Genomic DNA, 25,703 nt, shown 5'->3' on the forward strand with positions numbered 1-25,703 from the left:
AATAAAATAGAGAATGCTAACACCTCTGTAGTACATTACATTCAGACTAAAGGTTATTCTAAATTCTCAATCCCATCCTCTCTTGCCATCTCAACCCTTTCCGGCCTGCAGTTTCTCCCTCTCTCCGACGCACCTGATCCCTCTCTACTGGTCATCATCCCCTTGGACACAGTAGCATCACTTACATTCCTAAACATAAGCCATTCTCTTGACCTACATTCACCTCCAACTATCACGTCCCTTCTGAGTCCCTTCATGGCACAATTTCTTGAAAGATGGAATCTGGGTTGCTGTCTCTACTTCTCATCATGTGCTTTCCTCTCTCCACTCCAACTGCAGTACTATCTCCATCATTCCACAAAGACTGCATTTGTCAAGGTCACCAAGGACCACCTTGTTGCCAAATGCAGTGGTCACTTCTCAGTTCTTATCCTACTTGACCTCCCAGCAGTGTTTAATACAGCTGACCATTCTCTCCTTGCAATGCTTAGTTTCTCCTGGTTCCCTGTGACACCAACGTTTCCTGGATTTTTCTCTGATCTCAGAACCTGAATTGTCTTAGTCTTCTTTGCTGGCTTCTATTTTTCTGCCTTACTTCTACAAACTGGGGTGCACCAGGGCTCTATCCAGGGCTTGCTTTGCTTCTTCATCTATACATTCTTCTCAGGGTGGCCACATCTACTTCCATGGCTTGTAATACCACCTATACGTTGATAACTCCAAAATCTACACTATCAGCCCTGTCTCCAAGAACCTGAAGTTTATATATCCAATTGCAAACCTAACATCTTTATTTAAGTATCTAACAGGTATCTCAAACATAACATGGCAAAACAGAACTCTAGATATGCCCCCAAAACTTGCTCTTTACCTAGTCTTTGCCATCTGGGTAAATGGCCTCACTATCTCCCCAGCTGCTCAGCCCAAAATCTACAAGTTCTTTGATTCATTTCTCTCTCTCTCATACCCAAATCTAATCCATCAGCTTGTTCTTTGGACTGTACCTCTAAGATATTCTAAACCTGAATATTCAAGTCTCTACTTCACTCTTCTCCCATTAGTGCAATAAATAGACTGAACTAATGGCCCTGATTTTTCATACCTCCTGTATCTTTTCACACCTCTCTGGATCCCTGCCCTTTGGCAATGCCTTCCCACACTAACTGTGCCTGTACCCAAGTAACTTGTTTTGATCAATTGGACAGTAGCCAACTTCACACAAGCTAAGGCTTAAAAATCTGCTTGCTCATTCCTACTTCATCTCTTGCTTCTTTGTGATCACCATGAGAATATGACTGGACAAGCCTGCAAACAAGCCCAGGCTAGCCTACTAGAGGATGTAACATAAACAAACAGAGGAGAGCAGAGTTGTCCCAGCCATTGCAGCTGAGGCCATCCTAGATAGTTGACAGCCAGCTGGTCGTCCCAAACACATCAGAGAGCCCAGGCAACATCACAGAGCTGCCTACCTCACCCATAGTTGATTACAGACACATGGACAGCCAGGCAAGATCAGCTGAGCCTGGCCCATATCAGAACTACCCAGCCATCCCATCAACTCATGAGCAAAAATAAATCCTTATTCCTGAACACCACTGAGTTTATGGGGATGTTTGTTACACGGCATTACTTGGGCAATTAACTGAGACAGCCATCGTCACCCCTTGTCAGAACTATTGCAACATCCTTCTAATACATCTCACTACTTCTTTCTTTATCTCTTATAATCATTTCTCCATTCATCAATCAACACAAACTTTTAAAAACATAAATCAGTTCATATCCTCAGTCCTGCTTATACCCTCCAAAGGCTTCCCTGCACTCAGACTAAAAACCCAATCTCCTTAACCCAACATACCACCGACTTGTCCAATCACATCTAGTACCACTCCCCCACTGGCCCACTATGATTCAAGCACACCAGCCTTCTTCCTATTCTTCAAACACAGCAAATTCACAGTGAGGTCATTGCACATGATGCTCCCTCTACCTATAAACTCATTCATTCCACCTTGTCTCTCTAGCTCTCTCTCTAGCCAACAACTTTTTATAATTGAAATTTCAGCTTAAATGCCACTTTCGCAAAAAGACCTTCCATTGACTACCCCATCTAAAGTAGACAACCAGCTACTCTCAGATCCATATTTTAATTCTTTGCATGATACTTATCACTGTGACATTTTTCTTGATTTTTTTTTTATCATGTGCTCCCTCCACTGATTGTAAGTTTCACGTGAGTAGGAACCTAGTCTGTGTATTCACCGCTGGATCCTCAGCTCCTAAAACAGTTTCTTCACATAATAGATCCTTATTAAATATTTAAAGAATGGGGGCAGCGGGTTGGCTCAGTTGTTTAGAGCGCAGTGCTCATAACACCTAGGTCCCCAGTGAGATGCCCACATGGGCCAGTGAGCTGCACCCTCCACAACTAGATTGAAAACAATGACTTGACTTGGAGCTGATGGGTCCTGGAAAAACACACTGTTCTACAATATTCCCCAATAAACATTAAAAAAAACTGAAGAACGATTACCTGATGTATGGAATAAATGAATGATCAGATCCTTTCTAAGAACAGGTTTTTTCAAAGGAGAAGGAGCTAGGTGAGTTGAAATGGCAAGGGAGAAAAGACAGACTGATTCTGAGAGGGAAGTCTAGAACCAGAGTAAATACTTCTATAAAATGAAGTTAAGAGTTTGGACTCTGAAAACAGCCTAGAATGGAAGCTTGGCTCTGCTCATTCCTAGTTGTGTAAACACAAACATGCTACACACCTCTCGGAGCTTGCGTCCTCATCTATAAGAAAAAAATAATAATTCCCTTCATAGAGTTGCTATAAAAATTAAGTAAGAAAACATATTTATAAAGTGCTTAGCATGGATCATAGCAATTACTCAACGTTAATAATGACAATGGTGGTAGTGGCGGTGGTGGTGGTGGTGGTGGTGGTGGTGATACCTAGGTCGACCCTGATATTATTGATTAAATTGGCATAATCCATAATATTTTACTCAAGCTGTTGAATATACCTAATTCTTTTTTCAATTTTCAGGCATTTTAAACGGTCCCTTCTCACCAAGAGTGGAATGAGCATAGGATCCAGAGCCAGATGAGCTGGGGTTCTGGCTCTGGTTCTGCCATTAACTTGTTGGGTGACCTTGGGCAGGTCACCAACTTCCCATACCTGAAAGTTACCTTGTCATCAGCTCTGTCTATGCCCAAGGCAAGAGGTGCAAGAAACATTCTGCAAAGAGGTGGAGGTATTGGTGTAAAACAGAGACATGGAGGCAGAGTGACAAGTAGGGCAACAATCACTCCATTCCATCGCAAACAGGAATAGCTAAACACCTTAACTCAAAGCTTCACAAATTGTGTTTCTCAGAACCTGTCAGATTATACCAGACTATAATCTCATAAAGGCAGAGACACTGGCTGATTTTATTCTCTACTGTAGGACCAGTGGCCAGCACAGTACCAAAAACATACTCTCATAGTATGTGCTTACCACATGCTTGCTGAATGAATGAACAGGTATGTTTGGGAAAAGCTGTGTTAAACAATGTCACACTGGTTTCTTGTGTGCATTTCTCAGAGCTTTAAATACATAAATAGACTCAGTGAGTCACACAGAATGCAGAATTTCCCAACCCTATTTGATCATAGAACTCTATTTCCTTTGAACCTTAACATCTCCCAGAGTTGTAGTATTCTATAAAACAGTTTAAGAAACATCTTAAGTCATTTTTATCACTGGGAAATAAAGTTATCTTACTCTTTATACATAAGGTAATTAAAAGGCCAAGTAGTTTGATTCATATCTAGTATGCAGCTGTTTTTTCCCAGCAGCATCCTACACCTTCAAATCAACCATCATCAGGCAGGGCCCCAATCTCTCCTATCTCCCAAGCAGCAGGTGTCTGGCCTGATTTCCCCACTCTGCTCCCTGCTCCCTCATAACCAGTCTGCTCTGCAAATCCTTCCAACTCTTCTTCCACTATCCCTTCTCTCAAAATCCCTAGTCTTATTATGAACTGCTTTAATTACTCCCCTTCTCTTTTTACCATCAACCCAACAAAGTTACAATCTTGTCATTTACCTATCATCCCACCTCTGAAGTACTTTCCAAAGTACTCCTTCCCCCCTTTTATAATAAAGGCTGTTCTTTCTTTTGCATTCTCCACATTGGACCCTCCTTAGTGTCATTCCTTCATTTTAAGTAAATATAATCATGTCAAATCCCATATGGATTCCTTCTTTCCTTCCTACCACTTACTTCCAAGTGCTCACGCAGGTAAACACGTGGGCATTTTCACATCTCCATGCCTTTGTGTGAGTTGTTCTGTCTGCCTGAAAGAGACCTATTGAAATGCTATTCATTTTTTAAGGTCATGATCACAGGTAATGTCTTTTATGAAGTCTCCCTTATTTTCCACTCTTGCCACCATTAACTACTCCCTTTATTCCCAGGCAATTGCACAACTTATCATAGACATATAAAGTTAGCTGTATATATGAATACAGAGATGGCAGAGTTGGAAGAGAAAACTGGGAACCAGGTGAATCTATAAGGGACAGTGACCAAGACGATGGTGGCAAAAGGAGAGAAAAGGAGGGTATTTGCAAGAATGGCTTGAACTCTAAAGAAGAAAGGGTTTTTGTTGCACAACCTGCAAGCAGCAAAGAGAAGCCAGGAGAAGGCCACAGCAGAGAGAGCTGCAGAGAAGGGAATATTCTCATTCTGTGAGGAGGCTGGAGGTGTGGGAGGGTTGATTCACAGTGGAACAATGCCCTCAGAAGGCCCCCGGAAAGACTGGAAAGGAAACCAGTAGAAGGATGGAAGTTCAGAATCATAGGAGAGTTGAGAGTACTACATAAGAAGACAGCTGATCAGAAAGGCTGGGAACCAAGGAAACTGGGGATAAGAAGCAAAGCCTTGGCCAAAGCTGGCTGAGATCCCAGAGGGTGTCAGAGGCCAGAGGAGTTAGGCGTTCAACAGTTTTCAATCAGCATTCAAAAGTAGGTTAATGAGTAATGTTTCTAATGTCTCAAAGAACAGATTTCTCTAATGCTCATGGCCCAATCCTCCTCCTTGTGTGTGAGCTGTGCCATGGGGCGTAAGGGTGGAGGAAGCGGTGAGGAGGGGTTGGGTGCGGTATCTCCTTTAACTAGGGCAGTGCTCACACACCTAAAAGAGAAGAAGCAAGCTAAACATGAACAGAGTTTACATGGATCCAAGGCCTCCGGGCACAGTGCAGGGAGGCAGGCACCAAGGCCCAAGAAGGAGTGGGCTCATGCAAAGGTAGACAGGATGGCAACAGGGACGCCAAGAAAAGACAGTCATCTTTTAATAAGTCTGTATATTAGGCAGGCTCTTTCAATTGCAAACCACTAGATTGCAGCAGGCAACAACAACAAAATGTATTGGCTCACATAACCCGGAAGTCCTGGACTGCTTCAGGCACATCTGAGTCCTAGGGTTCGAATGACGCTGGCTGTGCTCTCACCACCACTCACTGCTACTGCTCACTACATGCTGGTCTCATTCATTCTCTCCTGCTTCAAACAGCTTCCTCAATGTAGCAGGGAAAGATGGCCACCAGGAGCTCCAGGTTACATCATTCTAGCAGCAAAACCAATCCCAGAGGCAAAGAATGCCTCCTTTCCTAAAGTGGAGCAGAAAAGGAGCCTGACTGATGAGCCTGGGTCACGTGCTAACCTTGGAACCAATCACTTGGTCGGGTGGAAGCACTTCTCAGATTGGCCAAAGCAGAGTCATCTGACCACCCCTGGGGTTCGTATATACCCCGCCCAAACCACATGAACTGGGGACAGAGAAGTTCCCGCAAAGGAAGGAAGTCCACTACAGTGAGGTCACTTGCCAGTCAGGTTCCAGATACCAGCAGGGAAGCCCAGTCCTGCTGTTTCAAGCACAGAAGGGCTTTGAAGTCAGACAGAACTGGTTTTAAATTTCAACTTTGACACTTACTAGCTGCGTGACCTTAGGTAAATTACTTAATTTCTCAGTGCCTCAGTTTCCTCCTCATAAAATGGGGATAATAGTATCTACCTCCTAGAGATGTTTGAAAGATTAAATGAAATAATGCACATAAATTGCTAAACACAATGCTTTACACACAATGATCAATAAATGGTAGCTATTATTAGTAATAACAATAATGCCTATTTTTATTTAGAGCAAGGGTACCACATGAAGGGTGAGCTGTGACTCGGTGAACGAGACCCATGTCAGCACTTGGATAACTCAGCCCTGGGTTAAATTTCATTAAGGGCAACTGAGGACACAATACAGGGGCCTGAGTGAACACTGATATAACAATTCAAATCAGTAAATGTGTTAAGCAACTGTTGTGTGCCAGGAACTGAGGATACAACTATGAATAAGACAAATTGCTCCAAGGTAAACTACTATGAAGAGTGACTATGGCTTGGTGACATTACGAGTATTTCCAGGGGAGAAGAGGTTGACTGAAGTTGCTTCATTACTTCCAAGCATAGGCAGTGGGCATTGGAAAGCGCTGAGTGTACAAGAGAATAATGCCTGGGCACAGCAGCTGGAATGCTAGGATGGAACAGAAGGGCTACTACCATCGCCGCCACCTCCCCCACGCCAAACAAATGCCTTTGTGTGAGTTAGGAAAAAGTATTTCTTCCTTTAAAAACTTTACTTCCGTCTTCCAAAAATCAATCACAGTAAGTAAGCAAATCTACTAGATCTACAATATGAATGACATCCCAGAGTTTTGCAGTGCATAACCTACACAAGTGTACATTGTAGCCCTGGGCATAGGCAGGGAAGAAAAGATGGGGGCTGAGAGGAGTTCGGGCTGGGGATGGAGTACCTGGAAGTCCCTGGGCCTTTGGAAACAGAGAATAACTTCTGCTATACAGCTGAACCATTCACTGTGGTAGCCACTCACCACACATAGCTACTGAGTACTTGAAATGTGGCTAGTGAAACTGAGGAACTAAATTTTTTTATCTTATTTAATTTTTAATTAATTTTAATGTAAAATTTAAAACTGAAGCAGTAGGAAATATTTTTCCATTAACCACAACTTTTATTGCTTGGTACATTTCACTTTATCCACTGCACTTCATAAGATACCATGTTTCCCCGAAAATAAGACTTAACTGGACAATCAGCTCTAATGCATCTTTTGGAGCAAAAATTAATATGAGACCCAGCCTTATTTTACTATAAGACCGGGTCTTATATAATACAAGACCAGGTATAATATAATATCATATAATACCGGGTCTTATATTAATTTTTGCTCCAAAAGAAGCATTAGAGCTGATTGTCCGGCTGGGTCTTATTTTCGGGGAAACACGGTAGTGTATTGCATTGCATTGTATTGTACTGCTAACATCCTGAGTTGTTTCTGATAACTCATTAATAATTTTTATATGATTACATGGTAAAATTATAATATTTTTTATATATTGGGTTACACAAAACATAAATATACAATTAACAATTAATTTCACCTGTTCTGTTTTGCCTTTTTTAATGTGGCTACTAGAAACTTTTAAATTATCTATCTGGCTCACAGAATATTTCCATTCAACAGTACTGCTTTGAAGACATCTTATAGATCTGGAGTGAAACCCAGAAGAACAGGTGGCTGTTGTTTTGTTAGAGGCAGACTTTTATGTTTTCTGCTAGGTTGTCCAACTCTGTTTACCAGGAGGGAATATAAGAGAGGGGAATATAAGCGTAGTTCAGTGTGTATAGCTCAGTAGAGCTGTCAGGGTACACTCTGTGGAGTCCGACTGTATTGCTCTGAACTCTGGCTCCACCATTTAAACCAAATCTCCCTGAATCTCCCTGTGCTTCAGGCTCTTCATCTGTAAAATGTTGAAACTAATCTTGCCCACTTCATAGGGTTGTCGGGAGGATTAAATGAGATAATGCATGTAAAAAGCTTAGCATGGTGTCTGGCACATGTTATGTGTTCAATAAACATTAACTACTGCGGGGTGAGTGGGGCAATATTTGGGAATAAAGATGGAGCAAATGAATGGTGGCCCTGTATCACAGAGCTCCATCTGCCATGGTAGGAGAGGGAGTACCCGATCCACATGTCTTCTCAGCATGTATCTTTCTAGACTGAAGAGTTGGCTAATAAATATATTTGTTTTCCTTTAAGTCCATGTCTTCTCAGGACACTGATGAAACTATCTTAGATGCCGCAGCATCATGAAAACGGGTAAAATGGAATTTCTGAATTATTTGTAACAACCGCTAAGATTTAGCTAGCTTTCTTCGTTCCAAATCATACACTTAGTGAACATCTGTAGTTAAGAGTTTACAATAATATCTGAATCTTTTTCTTGAGTCAAAAACTGGAATGTCCATCTGCGTATACAGATGTATTCTTTTTACCTAAATGCCTTCTTTATCACTTCCTGTCATTTTGCATAGACAAGACTAGCAGTGTGGCTTTGTAGTGTCCCAGTGGGTTCATGTTGACTATAAACTTGGGAGTTCACACTGTGTGCTCCCTCTTACATTGTTTATTTTTTTAAAAATAATTAGACTCATTTACTCACGTTTATATCATGAGAAATGTCCATCTATGCTTAACCTTTGTTCTGTCTTTGTCCCCTCTCCCTATACCTGATTTGTAAAAACATTTCTCCCAACTTTCCACTAACTCAATTTATTTAACAGCCTTTGTGTGGAGTCTTTTCAAAATCACTTTGAAAATCACTGTTTATCCCTAACTTCCACAACTATTTAATGCTCTTTAAAAACTCAGGTGAGTTTGTCAAACATGATTCCTCCTTACAAAGAAGTAGCCTTCCCTTCAAAAGGTTACATGTGCTTAAAAACTGTTAAATCCACTTTCCTGACACATACACACTCACATAGAATTTATTTTCAGTTCCACAAAATCCAGGAAAAATTCCACAGACACTACATTAAATTTACCCTCTGATTCTCAGCAAGCCATTATCCTCTACAAGGCCCACTTTTCTCATTTATAAAATGGGCATACTGTAGATGCCCTTTGCCAAACAGAGCAAGCCATCGCATTAATCATGACTATGTATAAAACACTCCGAGAAAAGCTCAAAGTCCTTTATAAGCATTAGGCCATAGATCTTTCTGAAGTGGACTGTTAATTATGTGTCATTATGCTTTAATAGATGGAACACCTGAGGCATGGGAACATAATACCAGTTAATAACTGACTTAGCAATCTAACCAGACTCCAAACATTAAACAGAAAGATGTCAGGGGGAAAATATGAATAGGAATTCACTCTGCTCCAGTTCTTTATAAAGAAACTTCATTAATGCAAAATTCCCTAATGTTGCTGGTTGCCCTGCCCCTCCTACTTCCTCATGCAGTCCAGGAATGGGGAAACGGGTAGGAGGGTTGAAGTTCCCTATGGAACTATAATATGACCTCGCCCCCACTTACGGGAAGGTTCATGAACTCTAGACCAGGTACTGCGGTCAAATGCAGTTTCACAGATAATATAACCTCTCCACCTTTTGTTACTGATCCCTGGACACTTTTCCTACCAGACACCCAACTAAGTGAAATGAGGCTCTAGACATCACCAACAAGAACACAGTCTCTGCAAATGGACCTGTCAGGTTACTCTGGCTTTATTATCTGACCTGCAACTGGGTATATAACATGGCCTCCATAGCTCCAGCTAAACCAGGTATCTTCACACAAAGGAGATACCGTTGACCTAAACGGTCAAAAAAGAAGACAATGAAAACGTCATATAACTTTATATAGCTAGTGAGCATTTTCAAATTATTATTTTGTATCCTTCTAAGAATAATCAACAGAAGTTAGAAAACCTTAATACCTGAGTGGTATTTTGAAAAATATACCCCAAGAAAATAATCCCAAAAAGAGGGAAAAAAAGTATAGCAGCAGCACTACTTACTAAAAAAAAGGTGGGGGAAACCCCAAATGTCCAAAAATTAAGGAGTGCCAAAATACCATTGTATAGTAACATAACAGACTATCACCTAGCTATTAAAAATGATAATTATTCCCAAAAGAAAATGCCTATATGAAACGTTACCCAAAGAACATTATGCCTGAACTAATTACAACCTCATAAAGTAATAACATATACATATAAATATTACAGAATGTGGATAGAATATGGAGTTACATAAACAGTTACATAGAATGAGTCTTACATTAGTTATTTCCTACAGAGTTGCTAAAGATTTTTCAAAAGTCAAATGATGATAGAGATGACTGACAAGGGATTCACCAAGATTCTCTCTGGAATGGTACTGGGGTAATTTTTAACTTCTTCTTTGTAAGCTTCCATATTGTTTACATTTCTTAACTACACACACACACAGGGTGCCAAAAAAAATACACACATTTTAAGAAAGAAAAAACTGTATTAATTGTAATACTCAATATATACCCATAACAAAAGATGAATACGAGTCACATTTGACTTCTGCAATTACAGGAGGTGCTCAAAGTGGTTACCATCAGCATCCAGACACTTCTGATTATGGCGAATTACTGCTTGAGCATAGATAACATCTCTTAAGATATGTATACACCCAAAAATATGTATACACATGATTTGTATTCATCTTTTGTTATCTGTTTATATTGAGTTTTTCCTCTCTTAAAATATGTATACATTTTTGGCACCCTCTGTATGTATGTACATGTACATATGTGTGTGTGTGTGTGTGTGTGTGTGTGTGTGTGTTTTAAACATTTCTTTTTTAAATGATGGCAGGGAGAGTACAAAAATCACACTGAGAATTGTAGAATCTCAGTGGTATCTAGAAATCTATTCTTGGTCTGAGGAAAGCAGGAGGATGTATCACCAGCTCTGAGTCCCAAAAAAAACCTCTTTTAGTTACAACTCTAGAACCTATGAACAAGAATTCTTTAATGCAATGCTTCTAGAATGTCACATTTAATGCAATGTCACATTAAATATCCTTTAAAACATTTAAAAAGCATTCACACCTAAATTTACATATCTAACATCATCCATAACTCAGTTAAATTGTACTTCTGTTTCTCTGCATGGTTAAAGGATCAAGCATTTTTACCATTCAAAGCAGGAGAATATAAAAGAAACCTAAGTGCCTTCTACGAAACAAAGCCCCACTGGTAGAAACTGACTTTACCACATACTTAAACCATATTTGTAGAAAAATAAACCTTGAAAGCATTCCTTTGCAGGGGAACAAAAAGCTACAATTTCATTTTGGGGGCGGTCATGTGAAGATCCCACAATTTGTGGTTGAAACACAATATCGAGGGATACATGAGGATGAGTTTCTAAGTAAACAGGAAGACGTTGGAACTCTATTCAGGATAAAGAGAAGTTAAAATTTTTTCCTACTAAATCAGGCGAAACCTTCACAAAATTTAAAGATAAAGGGAGCAGGATATTAATCAGGGAGTTCTCCATTGTAAGGGGAGAAAGAGAGAGAGCTGAAATCCAAAAAGCCCCCTTTAGAAACAAAACTCACAGACTAGACAATCTAATCAGCACATACTTCCCTCCCTCCTCTAAAAACCACTCTTCTTAAGCCATAAAAACCAAGACAATGACAACACTATTGTAAGAAGAAATATACGCGTGGAAAAATGTAATAATCATAATCATAAGAACAACTACTATTATGATTAGAGTTATATATTGTCCTTTCAAGAATGTTTTCAATAAAGAATATTTCTAAATAATATGACAAACATTATACTTGGGAAAACTTATATTGAATGCTCTATGCCACAGTCTATAAAGTGAAGTGAAAAGTCTAAGCAAGAATTCAAAGTACTTGGGCTATTGGCACAACGTGGATAATTGTGACCAAATATCTTTTTTCCCTTTAACTGCCAAATGTCCACAATTATCTGGAAAATTAATTTGGTACACTGATCAAGTATATTATCAAGTGCTATGCTCTTCCTTTGGAGAGTTTACAATCCAGCTGAGAAGACAAAAAGAACTTACATGAAGCACTAAGCACACTGAAGAAAAACCAAATGGCATGGAAAGAGAGGATGCAATGGCTTCTAAGGTTTTATTTAGAAAAAGGAAGGATGCCTGTGGAAGCACAGAGGGAAGGAGCTCTGCAGGTAGCCGCATGGGCCCAGCTTTCGTTCATAATGATACCTAGTGGGTTCCAGCTAAGTATTTTCTAACCATCTTACCCTGCACTAGCCTCCTCCAGAGAGCAAGTCACGACTGCACCTGCTGCACTGGAACAAATGCCAACAGTAGTGTTTTCTGTATTCCCAATGCATAGCCGCCATCATAAGAGTACACAGCTTTGCTTTTTCTGTGCAGAGAAGGTGGTTTGAGAACAATGTTCTTCGAGTGTCAGTGGAAGTTGACTCTTGTCATCATTCCTCTGTGTGTAAGCATCGTCAATGTTGTCAAGCTACTGGGACAGAATTCTGGAAGGTCACAGTGCGTAAAGGGAGCCTGAGGAATGACTCAACTGGTTAAACAGGGTTGGGAAAGTTGGGATGATCCACGAAGTGCAGGGCAGGTCAATCATCTCTGCTCAGCCCAGCTGGAAACAGGAACTTGGTGCACATTCCAAGGGCATGAGTTTTGAAATGGGAAGAGAGGAAGCTGCTGGTGGTAAGGCAATTGTGTGATAAGGTCACAGTGATAACTTCCGCATGGTTGCCAATGACACCAGGTCCACCTTTCAATTAAAATTTTAGATTTAAAGAAACTGAGCTTCCCTGAAAGGTAAGAGGCCAAGATGACAATGAATCCTCCCAGACAAAGTGAATTTGAGAAATAGGAACAAGGGCTCTGTAACCAGTAAGCTATATAATACCCAAGCAAGGAATAGAGAGGTTTTCCCATGACAAGTGTGATCAATTGGTAGTGGAGGATTAGAGTGGTATAAGAAGGAATCTGAGGTCCAAACTGGACTTGGTCGGACAGGTTAGAAAACGTTTATTATTGATAAAGGCAGGGAACACGGCAGCAGTGCTGTGGCTGAAACATGCTAGTCTCTCAGAAGAGGTTGGTTAAGAAATCTATATTCCAGACATCACTGACAGGTTGAACAAAACCTTCTACTTTCTCTCTCCTGAAAGCCTAATAAAATAATAAAGGGTTTTTTTTTTTTCTTATTTAATGTATAAACCTACAAAAATGGGAAGAATGAGAGAAGAGAGAAAAGTTAAAACATTTTGGTGGGGTGAGGGGAAGCCAAAACACAACCTGATTTATACCACAGAATGTCCAAAATGCTAAATAATTGAGGGTAATCGGACCCTCCACAGGGAGAAGAGTAGGGTAAAATAAAGATTGAAAGCCTCTTTAAAAAGCAGTTGGATCTCACAGACCCCTTCCGCTACTCTGAGCAGTTAGGTGACTGCCCCCCCCCACCCCAGCAAAAAGCACCTGGCATTTCTTCCTCACTCCCTTTCCCAGAGAGCGTAAAAAAGAGAGGGTCTCTGGACTGGGGTACATGAGGTACCTCTCAGGTGTTTTACTGAAATACTATGGAGGGGGTTATATGAACATGCAGATAATGAGACTTCCAGCTACTTTCCACCTACTTCACAGATCACTGGCAACCAGCCTCTCCCGCACTGTCCAAGAAAAAGATTGGAAGAGCCTTTTCTGAGGACTCTCAACAGCCCAAGACATACTGACATCAGAGGTTCCCCCAAATAACAGACCCAGCCAGATCACCCTATACTCAATCAGTGTACCCTTTGAAGTGCGTAGTCTACAAGCCCATGCACATCTTCAGCTTGTTCACCCTCACTCCAATATGAGCAGACAACCAAGGGTATTAAAAATACAAGGCAAGCCTCTGGCATGAAAGAGATACCTAAACAAATCAACAGACAAAAGCAACTTAGGGAAACTGAGTCTGCTTAGGAAGGAAAATACTTTTAAAAGAAAATAAACTCCTCAGAGTGATGACACTGAAACCATAAAACAAAAGCAAGAATGAAATAGATACCACACACACACACACACAAATATGAAAGCATATATATATTCAGAGAATAAAAAGAGCTTTTAATTTAAAACATTAAAAATATGATTACACTCATGAATAACTCAGTGGAGTAGATAAAATTGAGGAAATCTCCCCAAAGTAGAGCCAAGAAATAAAGAAAAGGTAAGAAAATTAGAGGCTTAGTCCAAAATGCCGTATCTCTGAATAATAAGAGTTTCTGACAGAGACATCACAGAAAATATAGAGAGGAGGAAATTATTAATGAGATAAATCAAGAAAATTTCCCAAACTGAAGGATGTCAGTTGCCAGATTCAAAGAGCCCAGCACACTGGATGGAGGCAGACCCATACCAAGGTACAGATAGCATCATGACATTTCACAATTATGGAGACCAAGAAAAAATTCTATAAACTTCCAGAAAGGACTCAGCAGGTTTGTAACCTGTACACAGGTTACAAACAAAAATTAAGGAATCAGAATAGTTCTGAATTTCTCAATGGCAACATTACAAGCTAGAAGGCGATGGAAACATGCCTTCAAATCTTCCATCCTAGAATTCTACACTCAGCCAAACTATCAATTACAAATGGAAAACAGATATTTTCAGGCATTCGTTGTCTCAAAAATAATAGGCATCCCCTGTATCTTTGTCAGAAAGCTCCTTGAGGATGTGCTCTACAAAACAGGGATGCTCAGATACTTACCATGGGGAACCCACAACCAGGCTGAGCATCAACACTCTTGTCAACTGCCAAAGAAGTGCCAGTGACCATGGACCAGTTTCACTCCTTTCTCACAGACTTCAATGCCTAATTTATGACCCTCATCCTACCAAGACAGAAGAAGACATGTGCTATAGGTAACAAGAGATTCAACACAGCAAAGAAATTATGGGGATCCTCTGGGTGATGACAAAGGGAGTCCTCAGGGTGACAATTGTGCCCCATGTGGGCAACCAGTCCAGCCTAGAGTCAGTCAGGAGGCTCAATGATGGCATCTTCCGGAAAATAAAATTGACAGAATACCTGAGGCATCTGAGGAGCGATTTAAAAAACTGGCCAGGGTTTTGGGATGAATTAATGATGAGTAGATGAACAACTAAGCAAATGAACAAACAAAACAATTACTAACTCCACGGAAAACAAAAAGTTGTGCTTGGCTTAGCTATGAATACTGATTTAACCAAAATTACTGTTGAACGATTATAAGGATGGGAAAATAAGGAAGCTGTGGTTGTGTTGGGGATTAGAGGGAAAAAAGACAGCCAAGTCACTGTTTTCCACGTCATCTGCCAGTCATCTTCATGACTTGGGATTTGGGAAGTGAACAGATAGTGCTTCAAACTAAAAGCTCAAGAAGTATCAACTACAAGCAATAAGTAACAAAATAACCAGTTCAAAGAATTACAAGTGGTTGTTTCTTAAGAGAGAAAGAAATGTAACCAGGATAAGACTTTAAAACTAAAACACAGAACAAAACAACAACAAAAACACATTGGCTTCCATGCCCACACATTTTTACATTTATTTGCTTTTTCTTTTTTTCCCTAATAACAATTTGTTTGGAAAAATTCCATTCTGTTTCCTCTAAACACAAGAAAATGTAACTTTCCACATCTAGACCACGGTAGCTGTGGTCATCTGAGCTGTGAGTTCTGAGTAATCAAATGAGGTGGGAAACTTACTAGTTATAATCCAATCGATGGAAGGACTGGTTGAACTAGGGCAAAAACAAAAAGACAAGACCAGGTGGAGGCAAGTTTGAAGATGAGGCAACAATTAAGCCCCTCTTTTCTGGGATTCTTTCCAACAAAGCTATTCTTATGGCATAATCACATGGTACAGGGTAATTTTACCATTGCCAGTGACCATGGACCAATTTTACTCCTTTCTCACAGGTGTGAATGCCCAATTTATGACCCTAAACCAACCAAGGCAGCTGGCCCCCAAAGCGGTTGATTTGGGTTCCACCTGGGTCACTCACTTTGCCTATGTAGACTGGATAAGAGGAGGGCATAGTAAGGGATCTGAAACAAGTGACACTGTCATCAACAGATATTTACTGAGCATCCTCAGCAAACCCAGCACCAGGCTGAGGATCAACTCGCCTATCAACTATGTGGACCAAGTCTCCCTGCCCTGAACAAAAAGGTGATTCTCCCTATGGGTGGGAATCCGGGGAGGGATGGAGTGGGGTGGAAGGGATGGGAAGGATGGAGAAGGAGCTGGAAGAGCTGGGCCAGGGAGGGGAGGCACCATCCAGGTCAACCTGGAGAAACCTGTAGGCTCAGAGGCCCAAGGCCCAGGCTCCTAGCACTCTGAATACTCAAAGGAAGGCAGGGAGACCAACAATTCTTCCCCAAGCATAAAACTGGCCAGACACCGCCCACAACCCCTCCAACCACCCTGTCAAGGGCCAAGTTCAGGAAGCAAAAGTCACTATTCTCTGAGCTTTACCATGAGATGACAAAGCAGAGTCCCTCCCCTTCAGTAACTAGCAGCTGAAAAAACATTCTTATTCTTGATACAGAATAAGAAGGGAAATATCAAGTTAAAAGTGCTAGAGCATACATTAATATTCTATATTCTTTCTTATTTGAGATGTGAAAATTTTTTGCCTACTTGGGGCAAAGGTACTGCTGACTAGAACACAGTATTGATTTGCATGTGTATAAAACTTGCCTTACACAGTTTCACTTGCCTTACACAGTTCCACAAACCAAAATGTACACATCCTTGTGAGAAGACTCCAGATCATTAACACAAACCCACTGCAATAAGCATCATGACTTGGCAAGAGTAGTAATAGGTTGATCAGATGAACTGGAGTATGGGGAAAGTATAGGTCTTTCCTAGACACGTGAAAATGTAACTAAACTAAAAAATACTTTCAAATACTTAATAAGAAAATGACACACTTCTTTTCTCCATATAAATCATAACATTCCGTACTGCATGAGATTCTTGCTAAGGAGCTACTAGTGTCACAAATTAACCTGACAAATCCTAAACTTATTTTGGAAACCCACTTGTTTGTAGGGGTTGTTTTCTCCTCCCCAGCTCTTTAGGGGAGAATCATCTGGAAGAGAGTTAATTCTCAGAATTTCCTCAAAGGAAAAATAGGCACTAACTGGGGGAAATGCAAGGTATATGCTCAAAAAGCAACTATTTTGGATAACCTTCAAACCCACTTAGCCTCCAGCCCTCCAGTTAACACTGAGATCTACACTTCTCATCAAATATGCCAGTTTCCAACGAATGGCAGTGGATGATACTGTTTCCAAACCTGAATTTAGGAGGAAAAGTGAATACTCCTGGGTTGATCAAGGCCCTAGATTTTCTGATATATTCCCTGAACCCGTTTTCAAGATTTAAATACAATTTCCCAGACTAAAAGAAAGAAAAAAAAGTGAAGTTGGTGGGGTGAGGCACGCGGACACGTGCAACTGTGGAATACCTGCGTCGATTCTGCCAACTTTCAATCAAGCCTGCGCTGCCGCCCCAGCAGAGAGGAGGAATCTACCCAGCCACGCTGCTGGGAAGCGAACCCAACCCTGAACTTGCCGCGAAGCTGCCTCGGCTCCGGGACCCCGAGAGAAAGGGGCGGATGCTCCTCGCGAGAGACCAGAGCCGGGGCCCCGGAGGCGGAGAGGCGGCGGACGCCGAAACGGCAGTACCTGTCCCTTCTTCCTGGACGGACGAGGACAGGATCCCGCACTGGCGTGGCGCGTCACGCTCACCGCGGCGCGGAGGTGGGGAAATCCCTCCTCGTTCCACGATGGTCAGTCTTGGTCAGTCTCTAAGCATATGGAAGTCACCTCTCACCGCACGCATCCCCGTCCCGACCCTACCTCGCCCGAAGTCCTGCAGTCCCCGGGGTGCCCCCGAGGGCCCACGGCGCCCTTACCTGGCAGGAGAGCGCAGGCTGCGCGGAGCTGGAGAGAATGCGCGGTCTGGCGGGCGCGGCGGAGTCCGGAGCCCCGGGCCTGTCAGCCCCGCCCGCGACCATCCCGCCCCGCCCCATCCCCCGCTCGCTCCGCCCCCCGCTCACTACCGCGGGCGGTGATCGGTTCTCACCGCCCTGCCACGGTTTTGAGACCCGAGGCCTGAGTTCTGGGGAAGTCGCAAAAGTGTCCCCTGTGTTCCCGAACGACACGCAGGGACTCCCTAGTCCCGGGCTTCCTGCCCCGGAGAACCGCCCCGCTGAGAGCTCGGACATCCCTGGCCTGGGAGCACCCAGAGCAGTGCCACCTGTGGGTTACCGGTTACTCTGTCGGAATTAGGGACCACACACCTCCTCTTCCGCTAAGCGGTGGGGGGCCAGGCGGATGACACAGGGCAGTGGAGCGAAGCAACGAGTTTTACCAAAAGAGTAAGTCTTCACTGTCACACCTGAGGCAGCGGAGCGTATCCGATACACTTAGAGGGTCACCTGTACTCATATTCATGTATTAACACTTCTGTCAAACTCATCGAAAAGTAGAAATCAGTACTTATATAAAACTGACAATGTGCCAAGCACTGTTCTAGATACTTCACATGTATTACCATTCTATAAAGTACGTATTTGTTATCAGAATCCCTCATTTTTACATGTGATAAAAGGGAGACATAGAGAAGAGTTAAATAATCTCCAGAGTCTGCACCCTTAACCGCTGCTATCCTGACTCTCTAAAATCTGAGTGTCCACCATGTCCCATGAACTCTTCCAGGCTTAGGGAATACAAAACAGGGCTCTGCCTTCAAGGAGTTCTAGTCTAGTGTAGGGAGAAAGACAGTAAATAATCAATAAGCAAGTAAAAAAAAAACCATTGCATATGTGGGAAGTGTCTTGACTAAAATGAAGCTGAGTGATGGAATTGAGAGTGAAGGGGAGGGAGGCTACTTTAGATCTGGCGGTCCTGGAGGCCTCTCTGAGGAAGTGACGGTGGAGCTGAGAGCTGAATGACAGAACCTGGTCAGTCAACATGAAGATGAAAGGAATGGCAAGTGCATAAATAGTTATCATACTCCATGCTTGTTTGGGACTTAAAAATATGCCTTCCTATAAGCTCTCCTGTAATCATACAATAAACCTGAGAAGAAATCTGACAAAATTCCATTTTATGGAAAAAAGAAATCTAAGGGTACAGAAGTTTAATGACTTACTTAATTAGAAAAAGCAGGGGAGTGTGGCCAGGTGGCTCAGGTGGTTAGAGTGTGAACTCTGATCAACAGGGTTGCCGGTTGGATTCCCACATGGGCCAGTGAGCTGCACCCTCCACAACTAGATTGAAAACAACGAGCTGCCTCTGAGCTTCTGGAGGGTTGGCCGGATGGCTCAGTTGGTTAGAGTGCGAGCTCTCAACAAGGTTGCCGATTCAATTCCCACATGGGATGGTGGGCTGTGCCCCCTGCAACTAAAGATTGAAAATGGCGACTGGACTTGGAGCTGAGTTGTGCCCTCCACAACTAGATTGAAGAACAACGACTTGGAGCTGATGGGCCCTGGAGAAACTCACTGTTTCCTAATATCCCCCAATAAAATTAAAAAAAAAAAAAAAAAAGCAGGGGTATGGGAAGAGGGCACGGATTTGAACCAAGGCCCTCTAACTCCAAATCTTCTTTCACTCCGGTGAGCACCCTGAACACAATTTGACCTGTCCTCAGAATGAATCTAGTAAAATTTCTCTTTTGTGATGTACTGTCTCCTCCCAGACCCAGTCTCTCCTGCCTTTTAGCCCAGTCAGATATTCAAGTTGACTGATTGACATAATTTCCTCAAGGGCAGGTGTTCTTTGAAAGAGCAGAGGTCGGGAAACTTCTGAGATTGTATGCAAAAAAATTGTGTGTGTGTGTGTGTGTGTGTGTGTAGTGTGTTATAGTTATGTAATTATGGTAATAAAGTCGGTTTTCTCCCAATAAAAATTAATATATATATACATATATATATACACACATACACACACATATATATGTATATATATACAGGGGGTGCCAAAAATGTACACATTTTAAGAGATGTTATCTATGTATTACTTTTCGAAGTTGAATTGAATTGTGATAGCAATGTGTAGTATCATGTTCGCTCAAAAGACGGCATTAATCAAATGAATGTTAGCATCATTCACTGTATTACAATTTTAATACATTTTTTTCTTTCTTAAAATGTGTATACATTTTTTGGAGATATATATATCAAACTTTTATCAAATTGAATGATCCCAAAAAGAACTGTCTTAAGGGGTTAACTGATGTCGTAGTTAGAAGATTTCTAACTCACTTTGCTTATGCTAGCTAGGTGACTCTGGTGGCTCATATTTCTGACTTAATGGTAATGAAGCTCTCAAAGTTTATGAAATTTGACTGAAAGCAAAGCAAATCCTTCATAAAGTTTAAAATTAAAAGAGAGGAAAATGTCTATATTGTCCCTCTTAGTTCTCAAGAAAACCAGAGAGGACTGACCCATATGCAGATAAACATAATTTGGTATCAGTGATAACTGGGGTAGTTTGCAAAACGTTATACTGTTTCCTGAAGAAAGCATTCATTACATTATTAATCAAACAGTTTCAGTAGGTGGTTTTCACAGGTGTGTCATCCCCAAAGCATGTAATGAAGAATACTGACAATTGTTCTCAGCGGGATGTTGTTGAAAAGAAAGAGAGACTATTAGAGAATTTCAACTACATCGATGAAAGGTGTAAAACTGAACTCAGGATGTGGTAGGCTAAAAAAAAATAGTTCATCTTTTATTATTTCTTATGTGGAAAGTTCAGTAGCTTTAATAGGAAACAAGGGTATAAAGTTTAGGCCTATGTAACTCAAACTTTTATATTGGGCACCCATCAAAAGAAAGAATCTGGGGGTGGACTTAAAAAGATTTCTCCCTCTTCCTCCAAGGAGAAGATTCAAACAATATTCTTACTGCTTTCTTGAATAAAACCAAGATACAGAAAAAAAGGCATTAGAGACAGGGGCTCCCTTCTTACAAGATATTCCCATGGCTTCTATAAAATTTGTGTGTTTAAGTGAACAATATCAGACTGACATAATTTCAGTTCCTTGAGAGAAGAAAATGCCTTTTTACCTTGCATTTAAATTCCACGTTATGCATAAGACGATACACAGAATCAACCTGACAGATTTGTAAATAAAGTGGTGTTTGTATTTGGAGCGTCTCACACCCTTTGTTTTGTAACTCTGTGGCTTCTTTTTGTAACTTTCTTCCTCCCCTAAAGGGGCCTGGCCCATTCTAGGTGAGCAATGTTTGTTGAATGAATGAATGATGACAACATACAGATAATACAGACCTTATCAGTTTTCTATAGAGAGTCTGTTCCTACATAAAGATGACTTCATTTCAGTAGTATGATAAGCCTGCCTTTCTTTTCATCATGTGTTGAAAGTAGTTGCTTTTTTGGAACTACATTGAAGAAAGAGAAAAGTTTTAAATCTTGGACACAAAATTAAAAATTATACTCCTGGGAAAAGCTGCCAAATAAATCATTCAAAAGAAAGAAAAGGCATCATATACAAAGATGTTTATAAGTTCACCACTAATAATAATAAAATATAATTAAATGTCCAATAACAGGGAAATGTTTAAGCAAAATATATCAATAGTTTGGAATGTCAGACTGTCAAAAATAGTTTTATGTTAATAAAATAGAAATATGGAGAAAAACTTGCAAACATTAAGTGTAAAAAAGTAGAACACAATGCTTTATATGTCCTGTGATTGCAATCAAATGTGGGAAGAAACTCATGTTGAAAATCAGAACTATGATTAACAGTTATTAATTATTAACAGTTCCTATGTGCCAGGCTGTGTTTCAAATGCATTAGATTAATTCATCTAATACTCAATGTGTGAAGTAGGTACAGTTCTTATTTACCTTTACAGATGAGGAAACTGAGGCAGAGGAGAGCTAATTAATTTGCCCAAGTCACACAGCTACTGAGTGGCAAAGTCAGGATGTGAATATAGAGCCATGTGACTCCAGAGTTTGCGCTCTAAACCATGTAAACCTGCCAGAGAAAATAATATTTGAATCATTAATTATGTTTTTTGTAAAAAAATGTATATTTCCTTGTATAATGTTTTTATGTTGATTTAATATTAAGTAAAAACTTTTTAAATTGCAGAGTCAGAAAAGAGTGCATAGAGTTAAAACCAGATTATGCTCAACAGAGACAGATACAAAGGTTAAGATGACAAATATTGAGTGAAACCATCTGGGTTTGGCCAATGTATATTTTTGGTTAGGATCTAAATAGTGTTTCAAATGGGTCCAATATATCAATGATTTGATAGTGCATGAGGATTGAGATAAAATGAACTAACTATGTCACATAAAATGTTATATTCAGTATTATCAGTATGAATAAAAAGTATATTCTGGCCTGATGGCTTGCACTTACTGTTTTTTTCTGCCTAGAATGCTCTATGCCTAGGACTTTTTGAAGCTGCCTCTTTCTCAACTGTGGCAGTTGTGAAAATGTGACCGTCACTGTATTAGCAGGAAGCTGAGAAAACAATCGCAACAAAACTCCCTGTTATGCTGGAACTTACGTTTTGGTGGAAAGGACAGTCATTTAAAATTGGATTCAGCGGCAAATAATGACATCCCCTCATGGCAGGCTGAAAAGTGCCCACATCTTACATCCCTGAACTCATGAATATGTTCACTTCCATGGCAAAAGGCTCTTTGTAGACGTGATTAAGTGGTGAAGCTTGAGATGGGTAGATTATTTTGGACTATCCAGTCGAACCCAATGTAATCACAGGGGACAAGGGAGGAAGGAGGTCAGAATCAAAGAAGGAGATGTGATGAGAAAAACGGAGGACAGAGAGCAAGAGAGAGATTTGAAGATGAAGACAGAAACCACAAGTCAAGGAATGCAGGCAGTGTCTAGATATTGGCAGGGGCAAGGAAACAGATTCTTCCCTAGAGACTCCAGAAGGAACCAGCCCTGCTGACACCTGGGTTTTAGCCCCGTGAGACTGATTTTGGACTTCTGACCTCCAGAACTGTAAGAGAAGATGTTTATGTTGTTATAAGCTGGTACATTTGTGGTAATACGTTACAGCAGCAAAGGAAACTAATAGAGCCCTTAATACGAGTTTACTTTTCTCTTACGCATGAGAAGTCAGTGTCCGACTTGCATGATGTTCCATAGCATCAGGGCCCCAGTCCCTTAGTTTTCATGTAAAAGAGAGAACCTGGAGGAAGATATAAATATCTCTAGGGACTCAAGATGTAGGTAACAGGTCATGAGCAAAGTATAAGCCCTTTTAAACGAGAAATCATCATAATTCACTTAAATACATATAAACATAAAACTAGTTATGCATTATTTATATATATATAGCATGTTATACATATTTAAAACCAAAATAAATTTACAAAGTAAATTCAGGCAAGACTACAAAACCAATTATTGAGGCCACACACATCCCCACCCCAAGGTGACACTGGAGGCTATGTGAGGAGCAACTCAAGACATTCCTGTTTCTCCCAGCCAGGGAGGTAGCATTGGAAGCCTAGTCGGAAGCTGGAACTCCCAACCCCACCCAGCAGTAACGAGGAGCATATCCCCTTGATTTTCAATGGGGGCAGTGGGAAACCCAAATTTCTAACCCTAACTGGTAGTAGACGGTAGAGATGGTGCCGCCCCCCTTCCTCTACCAAAGCAGTGTCAGGAAGCCTAAATAAAATCCAGAATTTCATAACATACTACCCCAAATGTCTTGGTTCCAACTGAAAATAATTCTCTGTACCAAGAAACAAGAAGATCTCAAACTGAATGAAAAAAGATAATCAATAGATGCCAACACCAAGATGTCCAGTGATGTTAGAATTATGCAAGAACAATCTGAAAGCAGCTATCACAAAACTGATTCAACGAACAAATACAAACATGCTTGAAACAATTTTTTAAAAAAACAGAAAATCTTGGCAAGGAAATAGAATGTCTCAGTAAAGAAATAAAAGATAAGATGAACCAAATGGAAGTTTTAGAACTGAAATTACAGTAACTAAAATTTTTAAATTTCATGTTTAGGCCTCAGCAAAACGGATGGGACAGAGGAAAGGATCAGTGAACCTGATAGAGAAACAGTAGTTACTCAATCTCAACAACGGATACAAAACAAAAACGAAAACAAAAAACCATGAACAGTTCTGTGGGACTACTAACAAAAGATCTACCATTTATATCCTCAGAGGTTAAGGAGAGGAGAAAGGGCAGAGCTAAAAAAAGTATTCCCAGAAATAATAACAAAACTCTTTCCAAATTTGGCTAAATCTACTCATCAAGAAGGTAAACAAATTTCATACAGGATAAAGGCAAAAATATCAGCACCAAGGCACATTATATTCAAACTTCTTAAAACTAAAGACTAAAGAAAATTCTTAAAACAGCGGAGAGAGCCATGATTCCTTCTTACCTATAGTGGGAAAACAATTCGAATGACAGCAGGTTTCTTATCAGAAACATGCTGAAGGAGAGGGAAATATCATCTTGACTATCAATATCAATATCGGGGCCATGATATTATACAATAATTTTGCAACATGTTACCATTGGGGGAAACTGGGAAATATGATAGCTCTCTGTCCTTTTTTCTTACAACTGCATGAATCTATAATTATCTCAAAATTAAAAGTTTAGTTAAAATTTTAATTAGCAGCTAATAATGACAATAGCTAACAATTATTGAATACTTAAGGCTCAGTATGGTTCTCCGCACTTGGTCTATTTAATCCTCCCAACAACCCTATGATATCGGTACAATTACAAATTCTATTCAAGAGATGGGAAAACTGAGGGTTAGAGAATAGTTAAGTAACTTGCCCGGGGTTACATAGTTAATAATTGGTAGGGTTATGATTCAAATTCAGGCCTTCAGAACCTGTGCTGTTAACCACCCTGCTTAAAAGGAGGCAACTTCCCACACTCAGGCTTCTCGCTTTCCTTGAAATCCTCCTCAACATTCTCACTCTGCAACAGAGGCCTGAGGATCCCCTTTAAACAGGGCACTGTTGTACTTTTGTCACAGTGCCCACTACTCTATATTCAATAGAATCTATTTTATTACTCCTAGTTCACTTCATCCATTGATGTTAGCCACCAGGTCCTGTAGACATTTACTGTAAGTTTTGAGAGCCTGGCATACGTTTCCCAATGCCTGCAAAAGGTAAAGGCCATGGAGAGGAAAAAATAATATATATTAATATTAAAACTACATTGATTTAAACCTAACAAACAACAACCATTACAGATAATATAAAATCTGAACTGTAGAACATTTTAAAGTAACTGTAAAGCAAATGCAAATAGCTTCTGCTAATATTTATTGATTTCTTTTAAATAAAATAAGATCTTCCTATGGGCCAATTCTGCTCATACTCTTAATTCCTTAGTTCATTCTTTTTCCCAACTCACTGCTGTTACTCTCCTTTCCCTACCTCACCTCCGTGTAGTAGCAGTCTGTGTCCCTCATATAACTCCTTGGCATTCACCTTTCCCTTAGATGCACATGGTCATCCTTGGACAACTTCTGCCTGGGAGCTTTCTCTTGGCTCTCTGATAGGGACAGACCAGAAATGCCAGCAGAGTTAACCAGGGAGCTGCCACCAGCCAATGATGGATGAGGACCTCAGTTTCCCTGCCCTTAGGTGGTACAACTTCCAGGCATGTTCCCAGTGGTTCCCAGTAGGATTGAGGGCCAG

The 25,703-nt window shown here is 40.7% G+C and overlaps 1 protein-coding gene across 4 annotated transcripts in view; it reads right to left on the bottom strand.

Moving 5' to 3' along the window:
* The window catches only part of TEC (tec protein tyrosine kinase), a 122,073-nt gene extending 104,052 nt beyond the window's left edge, over window positions 1-18,021 (bottom strand). For 2 of the 4 annotated variants that reach the window (XM_074324649.1, XM_019741061.2), the window contains exon 1: window positions 17,894-18,021. In XM_074324649.1, the coding sequence (XP_074180750.1) occupies window positions 17,894-18,010 (117 nt within the window). In that variant the 5' untranslated portion in view covers window positions 18,011-18,021. Of the gene's footprint in view, window positions 1-5,430; window positions 5,452-17,443; window positions 17,464-17,893 lie in introns of those variants that run through there. The other 2 variants (XM_074324651.1, XM_074324650.1) reach the window with 2 other exon arrangements.
* Window positions 18,022-25,703: the final 7,682 nt, after the last annotated feature.

This window comes from Rhinolophus sinicus, linkage group LG02, assembly GCF_036562045.2.
Source record: "Rhinolophus sinicus isolate RSC01 linkage group LG02, ASM3656204v1, whole genome shotgun sequence".
NCBI classification, from domain to species: Eukaryota; Metazoa; Chordata; class Mammalia; order Chiroptera; family Rhinolophidae; genus Rhinolophus; species Rhinolophus sinicus.